Source organism: Rhinolophus sinicus, chromosome 3 (assembly GCF_057876585.1).
Source record: "Rhinolophus sinicus isolate RSI-liver-muscle chromosome 3, RSI-T2T, whole genome shotgun sequence".
In the NCBI taxonomy this organism is placed as follows: Eukaryota; Metazoa; Chordata; class Mammalia; order Chiroptera; family Rhinolophidae; genus Rhinolophus; species Rhinolophus sinicus.
This window is the reverse complement of record NC_142503.1, coordinates 140,594,965-140,609,815: the sequence shown is the minus strand read 5'-3', so window position 1 is coordinate 140,609,815 and position 14,851 is coordinate 140,594,965. Positions and strand designations below refer to the sequence as shown.

The following is a 14,851-nucleotide window of genomic DNA, read 5'->3' as shown; positions in this document are numbered from 1 at the left end:
TGTCCCCAGAGCAGCAGCATCACCATCACCTGGGAATTTATTAGAAATGCAGATTATCAAGCCCCATGCCAGACCAACAGAATCAGAAACTCTGGGGCAGGGCTCAGTAATCCACATTTTAACAAACTCTTTAGGTGATTTTTACTCACAGTGCTTTAGACCAGTAGTAGCATACTTTTTCTATAAAGGCCAGATAATAAATATTTTAGGCTTTGCAGGCCATGTGGTTTCTGTTACAAATAATCAGTTGTGCTTTTGTAGCCACTGACAGTAATGAAGTGTATGGCTGTAGCTGTATTCCCTTAAAACTTCATTTACCAAAACAGGCAATGGCTGGATTTTATTGGTGGACTTTAGTTTTCCAACCCCTGCTTTAGTCGGTCAGAGATCTGCAGATGCCTTCAGGCAGCAGTTGGCTTTAGAGCTCACTTTTCTGGATTTGTCTCCTTGTTTTTAGTCCCCTGAGAATTTTTCTCTTTCCAGTTCAGCTGAGCATGCGCGCACACACAAACACACACTCACATACTCACATATTTTTTAAAATCGAGATCCCTGGTCAGAAATGGGAGTCTGTTTTTAGCCTGCTCTTGTTAATGCTATATCATACTGCTTTAACATTTTAATTCAAATAGGCTATAACTTACTTGTAAGGGTGATCCACAAGTACCTAGCTTTGAATGGTTTTGGAATTAACAGTAGAGCTGGAAGGGTTTTCTACTCTAAGTTCTTGGTTCTACTGAAGCAGAAACTGATGTTCGGAAAGGTTACAGAGACTTGCCCCAGATTACATAATTAGTCATTTTCAGAATCCTCACAAGAACCCAGGTTCTCCTGCAAGATAAACATAGCTTGTGTCTCCTCCAGTCTCAGGACATTAAGTTCTGAAGTTTTTAAAAACTGTATCCTGATTTTTTTCTATTGTAATTTTTTTCGGATTTTCTCTGATTTCAGGCCGGGATAGAAAATCGTCAGCTGGACACAGTAGATTTCTTTTTGAAGAGCAAGGAAAATCTTTTAAATCCATCCTCAAAATCTTGTGTACCTGATCAGTTTGATCACTTTCCATCCCATTTATATTTAAGATGTAAGTAGAATAAATATGTCTACATTTGTACTTATCATTTTATCTTGTTAATCATTCCAATTATTGTTGTGTTTTCCTATGACTTATTTACTTGCTAAAAACTCAGTCATGAGATTTTATATGCTTTGTGGAAACTTGAGAGAGTTGTGAGAATCTGTAAATGTTCTTATTCTAAGTGGGGTGTTTATTGTTCATATACTGCCTGTAATGTGCTTCACATTTTTAGTAAGGAAGAGATGATCTTTCAAATTCAAGAAATTTTTATTCAAAAGAGAATAAAATTCATTTGCAAAGTTGCCTACCCTTGCAACTGTCTGAGATATATAGTGACAGTGCAGCTGACTGAGTTATGGATTGGAATGTACAAGAATTTTCAGCCTGACTCTTCTGCTACACTGCCAACGCTTTTCAAGATTTTGGCTTTTTTTTTTTTTAACTTTTATCTATTTAAGTGTGTTTTTCCAGGACCCATCAGCTCCAAGTCAAGTAGTTGTTTCGATCTAGTTGTGGAAGGCGCAGCTCACAGTGACACATGTGGGGATCGAACCGGCAACCTTGTTGTTAAGAGCATTGTGCTCTAACCAACTGAGGTAACCAGCCGCCACCCCCAAGATTTTGGCTTTTTTAATAAACAGGAAAGCTAGCTTTTATTCTTGGGCCAGGTAGTCATACAGATCCTCTCCTCAGAAGCATAAGGTAATAAAATATATTTTTCCCTGTATATACAGGTTTATAATCTTACATATTTTTTATTTGATAATATAGATATACTAATAGTTAATAATAGATATACTTATTATTTATGGAATTACTAGACATTTGGTCCTGTCCAAAATGTTCACAGAGACATTTGGTCAATGCTAGACACTCCTCGAAATTTAGTCATGTCCAAAACATCCACTGAGACATTTGGTCCATGCCGAAAGGTCCTTGAAATTTGGTCCTGTCAGAAACCTCCGTGAGCGTATTTGGTCTATGCCAAATGGTGACACTTAGGAAACATCCCTGGGTTCAAACAGCCCATCACATTTATTTATACTTTTGGTTTACAGGATTAATACATAAAAAATCCTGTCATGTTCTGTTGGTCCAATAATTGTGTTGGGGCTGTATTGCTGATAATAACCTTTCTTGCCTTGGAAGCCTAGCTGGTCCTGGTCCATGAGGTAGATGAGTTGCCATGGACCAAATGTCTCCGTGGACATTTTGAACAGGACCAAATGTCCTACAAGGATTTATGGTGGCACAGAATTTCATTCTGTGGGCTGTACCATAATTTACCCAACTAAACTTCTTTTAGCCATTTAGATGGATTCCAATTTTCACTATTATTTGCAGTGTGCTATAAAGGCTGTATATGTATAATTTCACATACCATGTTTCCCCGAAAATAAGACCTAGCTGGACAATCAGCTCTAACACGTCTTTTGGAGCAAAAATTACTGTAAGACCCGGTCTTATTTTACTGTAATATAAGACTGGGTCTTATATAATATAATACCGGGTCTTGTATTATTTTTGCTCCAAAAGATGTGTTAGAGCTGATTGTCCAACTAGGTCTTATTTTCGGGGAAACACGGTATGTACAGTTACTTACTTGGGATAAATTTCTAGATGTGGAATTTCCAAGTCAAAGAGATACACAGTTTAAATTCTCAACACTTTGATAAATTGTCCTTCAGAACAGTTTTACCAATTTGTACTCTAGTTACATGAAGAAAATGACAACCTACCTTTTCCATTGATGTAGTAGTCTCACTGAGAATGTAGAGGAAACATTTTCTTTTTTAAAAACATTCTCTTTTGAGTGCAGAGTTTGGTTTCCTCCCTCTTGAATTGCTAATCCTTTTTATGCTCCAATTTTCTTTTTTAATCTGCTCAGATTTATAAAAAAAAAGGCCTAGTTTGTGGTGCTGAGTGGGGCTCCATCAGTGATTATATGGTCATTACTCCTCCTGTGGTCTGTGATTTCTAGTCACTTCATTCTCACCTGAAGGGCAGGGGGATGAGTCTGGAAATCAGAAATGTGGGAATAGCTTTACCTGCTCTCCCAGGGTAAAACCCACATTTCCCATCATCCTCACTCACATAGATACAGTTCTACAGCTTATGCTGAGATAAACAGGAATCACTTAATTAGGGCCTGCAGCTGGCAAGTAGAGGATTCAAGGGCCCACACCCCTTGCCTTCACCTGCACGTTTGCGAGAATGGTGTTGGAATCAGGCAGCCGTTTAAGTTCAAATTTTGACTCTGTCACTTACTTTCCAAATTAGGTTGGGCAAGTTATTTATCCTCTCTGAACCTGTTTCCTCATCTGTAGAAAGGGGGCTATATCACCTACCTTTCAGGTTGTTGAATAAATGAGATAGCATTTATAAAACACCAAATACAATACTTAAGATACAGTAGGTGGTCAGCAAAATGATAGTTAACTAGTAATACCAGTAAATAATGACTGGTGGTAAGTAGAATCACTAAAGTTTGTGGATAATAAGACTTCATAAAAATTGTGAGTTTTTTGAGAATAAGACATTGGTCCTTGTTTTATGTTTTAAAATATTGCAGCATGGTGTTTTTAGATATGTTCATTTTATTGGGAGTATCCTAGTGTTCATATTAATTTCCTTGGTTCTTTCTCAGATGTGGAAGAACTGACACCAGCATTGGATTTACTTTGCTCAGCAATTAGAGAAAGTGATTCTGAAACCCAAAGCAAAAACTTCTCAGAACAATTGCTTAGTCTTACACTGTCCTTCCTTAACAAACAAATAAAGGAGCTTTTTGTTCACAATGAAGGTAAGAAGAGCAGCAAAGAAGGGTGCAGTTGTCCTATTCATGTATCAGGTCAGAGATATTAGTGGTCCTATTTCATGACAGAGCATAAGCTGGTTGAAGTGCCATTTGCTAACGTTGGGTAAAATCAGTGTGTAATTATGTGAGTGAAATGGGTTCTAATTCTGGGAAAGTTGGCAAATAGGATGAATCATTATGAAAAAGGGGTGTATTAAATCCTAGAGCTACCTGTAAATAGGAAAAAGCTCAGATTTTTTTTGTCTGAAATTTTGAAAACACTGAGTTTGAATTTTGACATTTTTTTAGAATTCTTTATAACAGCTCATGGTGTATTCTCTTTCTACACACACATATTTATACATATATGAAATTGGTACATTGGTATTTTTCATAGAGCTAGATGGACATCTACAGAAAGGAGTGAGCATTTTGACCAGCTACATTAATGAACTTCGAACCTTCATGATAAAGTTTCCTTGGAAGCTAACAGATGCTGTAGATACATATGATGTAAATGAAAATGTCCCAAAGGTAAAGGACAGCACTATATGGGAGAAACTCAGCGTTGAGGTAAATATGAGTAATTATCCATTCTTTTATTTACCAGATTCAGAGAATCTGAGAAAACAATACAAGAAAAAGAATTTAGTCTCTGTATACCTGTGATTCAGAACCTTTGGCAAGGATTTTAGGTTTTATCGATTTGGGGATCTCTGGACATGACTTCAAATTTATGTCTACAAGCTTGTTTATTTAATTCAGAACACAGACAGGTTCATTTTAATGCCACATCTGCCCACTTGGATCTAGTGACAAACACTATCCCCAAACCTATGTGAAGTGTCATTCCCGTAGCAATCCTCCCTCAGTGGCGAGGGCCGGGCACTTAGGGCTTAGGCATTCTGTGTCATCTTTGAATAAATCAATTTGCTGCTGGTGATTTGATCTTAGGAAACTTTTATTGTATGACATTACTGCTTGGAAGAATACTCGATTTGAGTCCTATCTCAGGTTCTGGTTAAGACTTTGCCAGTTAATTTTTCTGTACTCATCTGCTTGCCTTTCTTTTTATAGCAGAAGTTAATTCAACCAAACTGTGCTAGATTAGGGATTGGAAGAATCTCTCCACACACATGGAGAGTTTTGGCATTGGAAAGACAAAGGCCAAAATAGCTTAGCCCAGGTGATCACAATCAATAGAGAGGGAAAGTGATACGGTTGAGAGGTTACCAGGTCCACAAGACTGCTGTTCTGGGGGTGGAGACACGGGGGGAAGTACCTGGTATGACTACATTTTCTGTATCTCTTATTCATTCTCTGGCCAAAAATTACTTGATTTTCCTTCTACCTTTTTTTGGTTTCTCTTTACAGTTTTCTTTGCAGGTTTCATCTCCTACTTTTCGCCTTTTAATGTCCTCCAAGGCTCCATCCATGGTCTTCTGCTCCTTTTACTCAAAATCACTGATTTTTAGTTTTGGGGGAGGTTACAGTCCACTTCGATGAAAGCTGTGGACTCTGTCTCCAAAAACTTGCATGTTAATGTGTGTGTATGTGTACACATTCGCACAATTTTGCCGTGGCTTAATGGGGTTTACAGACCTCTCTAAAGCCCCAGGTTAAGAATGCCTCCTTTCTGTTCTCTCTTGGGTTTAGGTCTTCAGTTTGTGCTTGATTTCTTCTTACTTGGATGATTGCAGTAACCTAATGCCTCACTATCTTGAGCTAGAATCCCTTTCAATCCATTCTCCACAATGCTGCCTGAATATTCTTCCTAAAATAGTTATGTCTGATTATATCACTTGCTTGCTTTTGAGATCCTTCAGTGGCTCCACGTAAGTTTCAGGATAAAATCTATCACACACAATGCCCTTCATGATGGAACCTCTGCTTTTCTTTCAAGTCTCATATGATACTCTGCCCAGCTTTTCCTTCAGTTATATTGACTAATTTGGAGTTCCCTGAAGACTTGATGCTGTTTCTTGCCTTTATGCCTCTGCAAATAATATTCCCTCTTTTTAGAACGCTTGTCCTCTTTTCTTAATATATGTATGTAACACTTCAAAACTTACCTCATTAGTCATCTCGACTAGAAAGCCTTTTCTTTTTTTGTCAGCCCTCTTATTTAGGTGCTCTTCTTCTCCACCCTCCTCTCTAGCACCCGGGGTACCTGTATCTTCTCCCTTATACAGGTCTATAATCGGCACTTTATTCGTGGGTCTTCCACTGGTCTAAAAGCTCCTGGAGAGCAGGGTCTGTGTTTCAGTCCACTTCATATCCCCTGTGCAAAGCCCCAAATCTAGTAGTAGATTTCCAGTAAAGGTCCTGTAGTAGGTGCTCAATAAATGTGTAAGTCACATATTGACAATCATAATAAGGAAATAAAAAGGAACTTTTTCCCCTTTTCCCAGGAAGTTATTGCCGATGCCATATTAAACAACAAAATACCAGAGGCGCAGACTTTCTTTAGGATTAATAGTCATTCTGCTCAAAGACTTGAGGAGTTGATTAGAATAGGCCTAGATTTGGTCTTTGACAATTTGAAAAAGAACAATGTAAAGGAAGCCTCTGAACTTTTAAAGAATATGGTGAGTAACATAATCTGTTTGTCTGATCTTAAAGTCCCCAAAGTAAGAGAAGATCTCTAGGTACTTAATACAATTTCTGATCGATATAAGAATTGATTTGTATTCATAGTTGTATCACAAACTAAGAAACCTGTGTAGCTTTTACTACGAAATAATGACAATAACACTAAGAAATGTTTTTTGGTGCTGAGAAAGTTCTTGAAGAGATTTTTGATTGGAGTTTCCATCAGGAGACAGTGTTTCTCATAGAAAGCTTCCCACATGAGCCAGCGTGCACAGGACCTTATTTTGTTGGAGGACATTCTGTATTGTTCACGTGACCCCTGATACCTCCATTTACCTTTGCTTCGTGCTCCATGGAGAAGGGGAAGTCCTAGAGGTAGGGCCCCTGCACTAAGTTAATCTCTGGCTCTAATCTTCATGGCTGAGGTCTTGCCCTTGATAACTTTCTGAAAGTGCAGAGTGAAACTATTTAAGTGTTGTTATTTGCATTGACTTTTGTTTTCAAATGAATCATCATAGCTGATACCTGTAGTATTGGTCAAATAGTAGCCTATGTTAAATTGTTCTATCTGCTGCCTTTGTTCTGGCAAAAAGCTTGAAGACTTTAGGGACAGGCAATAAATATGTATGATAAATGTAGAAAATTGAATATTCACAAGAGCAGGAAAGCTGTGGAAATCTATGCAAATCTATGCATGTCTGTAAAGAATACTTTAGTTTTTAGCATATATTTATATTCAAAATAGCTCCATTACAAAATGTAAGCTGTTTTCTTTTCTGTGTTTATTATAGGGCTTTAATGTAAAAGACCAGTTGCTCAAGATATGCTTTTATACAACTGATAAAAATATACGAGACTTTTTGGTAAGTAAAGGTGAAACTATGTGGTTTACATTTTCTAGTAAACCTTGGTGTGAATCTTCAAAATAAATTATTTTAACATTTTACTAATATCTAGTAAGTCAAATATGACAACTCCATTGTCTCTTTAAAGGATCATTTTGCTTTTGTGGTAAAGGAAAATTTGTGTGAATATATACATTACCTCAAAAATTCAAAATATTCTTAAATGGCATTTATTTTCATGACATTTGTTTTGCAAATGTGCTTGATTTTTGTGAGGTCACTGCTTTCATTTAATTACTTTTTATCCAAGGTTGAAATTTTAAAAGAAAAAAATTACTTTTCTGAAAAAGAGAAAAGAACTATAGACTTCGTGCATCAAGTTGAGAAGTTTTATTCAGAACAGTTGCAAGAAAATATGCAGATCCAGTCCTTTCCCAGGTAGTCTCATTAGCCCCCTTTTGATAATTTGGGAAGAATATTGTAGACAGTGTTTAGTTTATAATTTAATGAGCATGGATTTCTTCTGTGGAACTAAGCTTACATTCCCTATGAAGATAAAACTTGTGACATCCATAAGGGACTCAGGAATTTCCTGTTATTTCAATACGTGCATAATCAGATGTATATTTTTAAGACAATAAATGCAAAATAAGAGTATTGAAGTATGCGCTCCCCAAAAGGGTAGAAGTTTTTGGGCAGATAAAAAGGAATAATGCTTTCTCCTCCACAATTTAAAAAAATTTTATATCATTGTTTTAGGTATTGGATAAAGGAACACGATTATTTCAAGCATAAATCTGTTTTGGACTCATTCCTGAAATATGATCAAAAAGAAACATTTAACAAGCAGAACCATAGAATTGTGTTAAATTGGGCTCAGTGGTGGAAGCAACTAACCCAAGATTCCATCCTTCTCCCCAGGATAAATCCAGAAGGCAAGTGTGAGACAGCCTGAAATCTGAACATATTGAATGAGTATTAAATTAGGCATCGGTATGTTTTGGTGTCTCCATTTTAGAGTTCCTTTAGGGGGAAAAATAGTCAGTTGCTTTAAAATGCAAGTCATTAAGATCTCTTTCGTATCTCAAAGTTTACATGAGAGATTTATAAAGTGATAGTGAAAGAGAAAAGTCATATGATTCAGTGAATTGAGATGTCAGGGCTGAGTTCTCTTCCCTGCCTCAGAATGACATTCTTTATTTTTCCAAATAGTCTTTGAGCTTCTTCTTGTGTAAACTGAGGATCTGTATTATATTGGGGTACTGGGTAATAACTAACAGTGGTAAACATAAGTAATACATAGGATGTCAAATTCATGTTTAATATTATAGCCAAAATTTTTATGTATACTTAGAAAAAAAGGAAAAAGAGGGCTGAAAAGAAATGAAACATACAGCTAATTTCCAAGTTTCCTTTAACCACTGTAGTAAGAACAAGCAACATTTAGCTCTTCCTCCAGCTGAAGTATTATAAAATGAACAGCAACATAAAAGCGGGAGATTGTAAAAGAAGCAGAGGGCTGAATAATTCATGTTATATAAACATTTGTTTAGATCATCATATTTGCTCAGTTAGTGTTGAGTTTTGTGTCAATAATCATAATTCATTCCTATTCTAAAGTGTATTTTGTTCTTAATGTAGAATACAAATCGTGTTCTCCCAAAGCCCTCTGGAGATACCTCACAGCTCGCCATGATTGGTTAAACATTATCTCATGGATTGGAGAATTTCAGGCCCAGAATAGTTATGCTTCACTTCAGCAGAACAAATGGCCCCCTCTGACTGTTGATGTGATTGATCAGAATACTTGCTGCAATGACGACATGAGGAATAAAATTTTAGATGAGCTGGCCAGGTACTGTAACTGTGGGGAGGAACAATAAAAAATAATTTTGTAATGTTTCCTTTGAAATGTCATGAATCCAGTTGAATGTTGTTTCGTAGTATTTTAAAATTGAAAGGGCATTCTTGTATATTGAGATTTTAAAATTGCGTTCATTTAGCATCATGGGGTAGTGAATACCAGTAGGCTCTCAAATTCTAGATGAAGATTCTTCCCAAAACATTGTATGTGCTTTGGTGTGGAAATGGTAAGCTGTCAGTGGGGGTGACAAAGACCAAGTGGTGAGAACTTAGATGAGAATAGGTTAGTATCCTATAATGTTTCCCACTCTTCTTACTACACCTGTATGCTTGTATGGCCTTGAACTAAAGAGGACTGCTCACATAAGAAATTAGTAAAATAAGTAAAATAAGACCGGGTCTTATATTAATTTTTGCTCTAAAAGACGCGTTAGAATTGATGGTCCTGCTAGGTCTTGTTTTGGGGGAAATACGGTATGTGGGAGAAAAGTTAAATTGGACCCTCTGCCTTATATCATGCATAAAATCAATTCCAGGTAGATTTTAAAACCTAAATGTCAAATGTAAAACTATAAAGCTCTTAGAAAATATAGAAGATTATCTTCATGACCTCTCTAAAAGGCCTAAAGAGGCAAAGGAAGAAAACAGTGAGACCCAGAGAGCTGCCTGGCAGGAGCTGTGTCCCTTAGAGGAGAGTGTCAGCCAGCCTGCAGTCACTCAGCACAGACAGAGCCAAGCTATCCCCATCCTACCTTTTTTCTGACTCTTATCTCCTGGTAGGGGTCTCCCATAGGGCAAACCAAAACACTGGAGTCTTTTGGAGCAACTAATACAGGTGAGCTTCCAGGGACACAGAGCAGGAGATTCAAGCTTGGAGCTTGGATCTGAAAGGGAAGATACCATTGCAAGTAGGCATTTCACAAAGAGGAAACGCAAATGGCCAATAAGCATGAAAAGATGCTCTTCCTCACTTGTAGTCATGGAAATGTAAGTTTATTTTACCAAAAAATCTAGGAACAACTGCAATGACCATCAAAGGTAGAGTAAGTAAATAAAATGTATAATCATATAATGGAATGCTATATAACAACAACAACTAACAAGCTGTAGCCACAGATATCAAGATGGATAAATTGCACAGTGTTCTCAGCCCTAAAAAAGAATGAAATCTTACCGTTTGTGACAACATGGATGGACCCAGAGGGTATTATGCTAAATGAAATAAGTCACACTGAGAAAGACAAATACTATATGATCTCACTTATATGTGGAATCTAAAGAACAAAATAAACAAACAGAAACAGACTCATAGATACAAAGAGCAAACTGATGGTTGCCAGAGGGGAGGAACGTTGGGGAGCTGGGTGAAAAAGGTGAAGGGATTAAGAAATACAAATTGGAGTTACAAAATAGTTACAGGGATGTAAAGTACAGCGTAGAGAATATAGGCAATAATGTTGCAACAATTATGTATAGTGCCAGGTGGGTACTAGACTAATTGGGGGAATCACTGCATACATTATGTAAATATCTAAGCTCTACACTGTACACCTGAAACTAATATACAATACACATAATATTGAATGTCAACTGTTACTGAAAAAAATCTCACAATGTTTAGTAGAAGAATGTTTCAATTTATATATAAAGTTTAAAATAGGCAAAACCAAACCATATGTTATTTGGGGTTACATATAAGGGTGGTAAAACTATGAATAAAACTAAGGGAATGGTTATCACAAAAGTCAGGTTAGTGGTCACCTCTGGGGGCAACAAGAACATGCACTGGGGGAGCAATGCACCATGGGCTTCCAGGTATGATGTGCTGTAGGTTGAATGGTGGTTATGTGGTGTGTCTTTAAACTCTACATAATGTATCTCCTATACTCCTTTGTGTGGTATAGATGATGTAGTAAACAGTAAATTTATAAAAACGATATTTAAATGTAAATTTCTATTCATGTTTAGTAGTTGGTCTATTTAAATTATTCTGCTTTAGTTTAATGATTTTGTTTCAATATTTTGGTGAATTTCTCATTGCTTAAAGCATCTAGCTTCAAGAGCTAACCGCTGTTGCCGCACTGAATTGTACAGTTGCAGTCAAAAACAAAAAAATGGAGATAGCTTAGTTTAGATTTTTGAAATATTTTAGATAACTTGAGATTTTCATTACTACCTTTAAATACTATAGTGGTTCAGAAATTTTTATTTGGAAAGCATCAAAATATATGTCTCAGAATGTATTTATAGAGTAAGAATTGGTAGTCTTAATTTGTAAACACTTTTTTTTAAGTGCAGTAAGTCCTCACTTAATGTTGTTAGTGGGTTCTGGGACTTCAAGCAAAACGACATATAATTGATGCCGGCAGAGCGAATCCCCTAGAGTGAGGACTCAAGCTCTGTTGGCCTCACATAAGAAAGAATTCAAACATGAGCCAATACAGAGTTCAAAGTGAAAATAAGTTTATTTAGCAGAGAGTAAGTAGGAAAAGGCCACCCCACAGACAGAGTGGCGGTCGCTTATCACTAGTGGAAGAGAGACTCCCCCCCCCCATATCCGTTGGGCTAGGGTTTTTATGTGTTTTCTTCTATGGAAAATTTCTTGATGTGGAGAAAGGAGGAAAGAAGAACATGGTAAGTTTATGTTTAACTTCTGTAAAGTGCAAGAAGAATAGGGGCAGGCCTATCTTTTAACTTTTATAAGGTACAGCCTGTGGATTGTTTGTGGTTTAACTATGGGAATGGCCATAATGGAACCTCTTCAGTCAATAGGTTAGGATGGTTTGTTCTGTGTGATTAACGTTTGCCTGAGTTCTGTGTCTTGGACCAGGTAGGTAGCAGGCTTGGAACCCAATCTCCAAGTTTCTTCTTTTGTAAAAATAGTCCTCATGCCCTTCCCTATATTATAATGAAAACAATTTTACCATAGGCTAATAGATATAAACAAGAATTAATTTCCTATGGTATCTCATCAACGTTATAACAAAATGACATTGAACGAAAGGAAATGTCGTTTCTCAAGGACCTGCTGTAGTTGAGACTTAAACTCATGGAAGTTGTTTGGTGTGCTCTGAATCTAACACCTTTTTAACTTGCCATCTCTTAAAACTGCCTGATAGGAATGGGATTTTTCTTACATCCGAACTAGAAGACTTTGAACTCTTCCTCCTACGGCTGAACCGTATTGGCGGTGTGATGCAAGATACCCTCCCTGTTCAAAACTACAGGTCCAAAGAAGGTTGGGATTTCCATTCTCACTTCATTCTCTATTGTTTGGAACACAATCTGCAGTATCCTCTTTTTGTCTATCTCGACTGTTACAAGTGAGTACGGAGAATTGATTTGTCCTTGAGCAGATCTTCATGTTTCCTCTTTCAATACTACTTGAATATGACTTTTAGGAAAATATTAAGCATTCACATGAGGAATACTGATCTTTTTAAAGTAGTTCCTCTCACTGCAACCCTTGGTACATACAGCTTTTAGTTCAATGCTGCATTCAGCTGTGTGCTTATCATGTGCTTTTTGGTAATGTTAATTCTGTAACATCTCTGTTAACCTTTTAAATGACTAGAGATTAGACTAAAGTAAAAGTCTAAAAGAGGAAGATGCTAAAAGTTAACTTGGGGTTCTTTGATACTTTCATTACCCGGCAAATGCTAAATGTCTTTGAATTCATAGCCACTGCAGGTTATATAGGCTCTAAAACTTATATTTAGATAGATAGATAGATAGATAGATAGATAGATAGATAGATAGGCAGACAAGTAGACAGACATCAACATATACCTACCTAAGATCAACCTGCAGAATCATATCTGTGGCCAGTGTTAATTGCTATTGGGCCAGTAATAACAATAACAGTAGTAGTCTCTAATATATGTGTGCTTACCATATTCTTGACACTAGGCTAAGTGCCTTACATGCATTATCTCATTTAATCCTCACAAAAACCCTGTGAGGTGATTACTCCTATCTCCATTTCACAGATGAGGAAACTGAAGCTTCCAGAGAGACTACGTGCCTTACCTAGGGCACACAGCTAGTAAATGGCAGAGCCAGATTTAATTTTACTTATGTTTGATTGCAGAGCCCACTTTCAGTGTGCTAACGAGAATATTTTATTTTGTGTAGTAAAAATTCTGGTTCATATCATTGAGGCTCACTTAGACGCAGAAATGTTTTCCCCAGAGCTACTGGCAAGAGAAGATTTAAAAGCTGTATTTTCAAAGAACCTGTTCTGAGCCTTAACTCCTGGGTCCTAGCTTCTCTGTAGTTGTGTAAAGGTTTTTAAAAACTTCTTAAGTTTGAAAATGCTAAAGAGTTTTTGTTGTAAAAAACAATAAAATACAAAGTATCTTAAAGTAAAGGTATCTGTTAATCTTATACAGAGCTGGTAAAATTTCATCATGGTAGTAAACACATTTTAAATAGTATTATCTCTGTTTCTAAAATGTTCTCTATTTACAGATCATAATGAATACGTAAAACACAACTCCCACGAGAGTGGGAGATACTATGTTATAGTTACCTTTTAATTCCAATGATTTTTTTTTTTAATGCTAGTTATTACCTGAGCAAATATGGTTACAATTATTTGTCTTATCCTGTATGTTAATCAGAGTTTATTTTTTGTTTTACATACAGACTTAGTCCTACAAATTGTCCCTTTTTGGAAAAAAAAGAATTACATGAAGCTTACCCTTGGTTTGAATTTTTAGTTCAGTGTCGACAAGTTTCCAGTAATTTAACAGGTATGGATGCACTGTATTAAATACAAAAATTTCCCTGGATAAATAACTGGTTTGTCAGATGGCATTTAACTTGTGACCTCTTTTAAGTAAATCATTTGGCTCTGCACAAATATCTGACCATAATCTAGGCTCAAGCTTTGTTTAAGAAGCAGAGACCAAAAATGTTAGCCAAGAAAAGCCAGACAGAGCAGACAGTAAGGGTGTTATGTTCTCTTTCTCTGTCAGCCTCATGCTCTATTCTCTTTGTATATCTCTTATCTTACCAGTTTATCACAGACTGAATTCCTAATCTCTTGCAGATTAACACCCTTTCTCCATGAAGAAGTGGTCTGTCTTCTAGGTCTGTCTGCCCTGAAATCTTTTAGTGAGGAACTCCAAGTGGAGTGAAAAGAAATTCACATGTGTGGGATTGTTGTGTCTTCTGTACTAGAGCTGCTGACGGAGAGCCTTGCCCCAGTTATACTCAGATAGAAAAGCCCTGTGACCCCTGAGGGTTTAGCTGGTGGTATTTTGGAGATTCTGGAAAGGGACGGCCAAAAAATGTCACCAATGTTTCACTTTTATGTAGTGTCCAGTTTCTTTCCAAATGAAGAATTTTTTCATAATGTGTTTTTTTGCTTTGTTTTATTTGTTCTTTTGATGCTGATTCTAAAATATGTTCATTGTGGGAAAAAAAACACAAAAAACTTGGAAGCCATAGACAACTATCAAGAAGATAATATGTCTATGGTAGATAGCCTAGGAGAATCCATTGATAATTCTTGACATATTTTAATGTATTTTGTTCCAGTTATTTTCTCTGTACTTTTCTAAACCTAGTTTATATTGTATTTCATTCATCTAACAAATATTTATTGAGCTCCTACCTTGTGACAGTCTGTAGGTGCTAGGGATACAACTAGAAACATCTATTATTTGAATA

At 36.6% G+C, this 14,851-nt stretch overlaps 1 protein-coding gene across 2 annotated transcripts in view; it reads left to right on the top strand.

Annotated features, from left to right (window-relative positions):
- The window catches only part of SPG11 (SPG11 vesicle trafficking associated, spatacsin), a 76,753-nt gene that overhangs the window by 20,801 nt on the left and 41,101 nt on the right, over window positions 1–14,851 (top strand). For both annotated transcript variants that reach the window (XR_012494767.2, XM_019725312.3), the window contains exons 8-17: window positions 952–1,084; window positions 3,726–3,881; window positions 4,273–4,448; window positions 6,287–6,463; window positions 7,259–7,330; window positions 7,623–7,750; window positions 8,072–8,247; window positions 8,954–9,167; window positions 12,295–12,498; window positions 13,823–13,929. Coding sequence is in view for 1 of the 2 variants with exons in the window: in XM_019725312.3 (XP_019580871.3) it covers window positions 952–1,084; window positions 3,726–3,881; window positions 4,273–4,448; window positions 6,287–6,463; window positions 7,259–7,330; window positions 7,623–7,750; window positions 8,072–8,247; window positions 8,954–9,167; window positions 12,295–12,498; window positions 13,823–13,929 (1,543 nt within the window). In the remaining variant the exon portion in view is untranslated. The remainder of the gene's footprint in view (window positions 1–951; window positions 1,085–3,725; window positions 3,882–4,272; window positions 4,449–6,286; window positions 6,464–7,258; window positions 7,331–7,622; window positions 7,751–8,071; window positions 8,248–8,953; window positions 9,168–12,294; window positions 12,499–13,822; window positions 13,930–14,851) is intronic.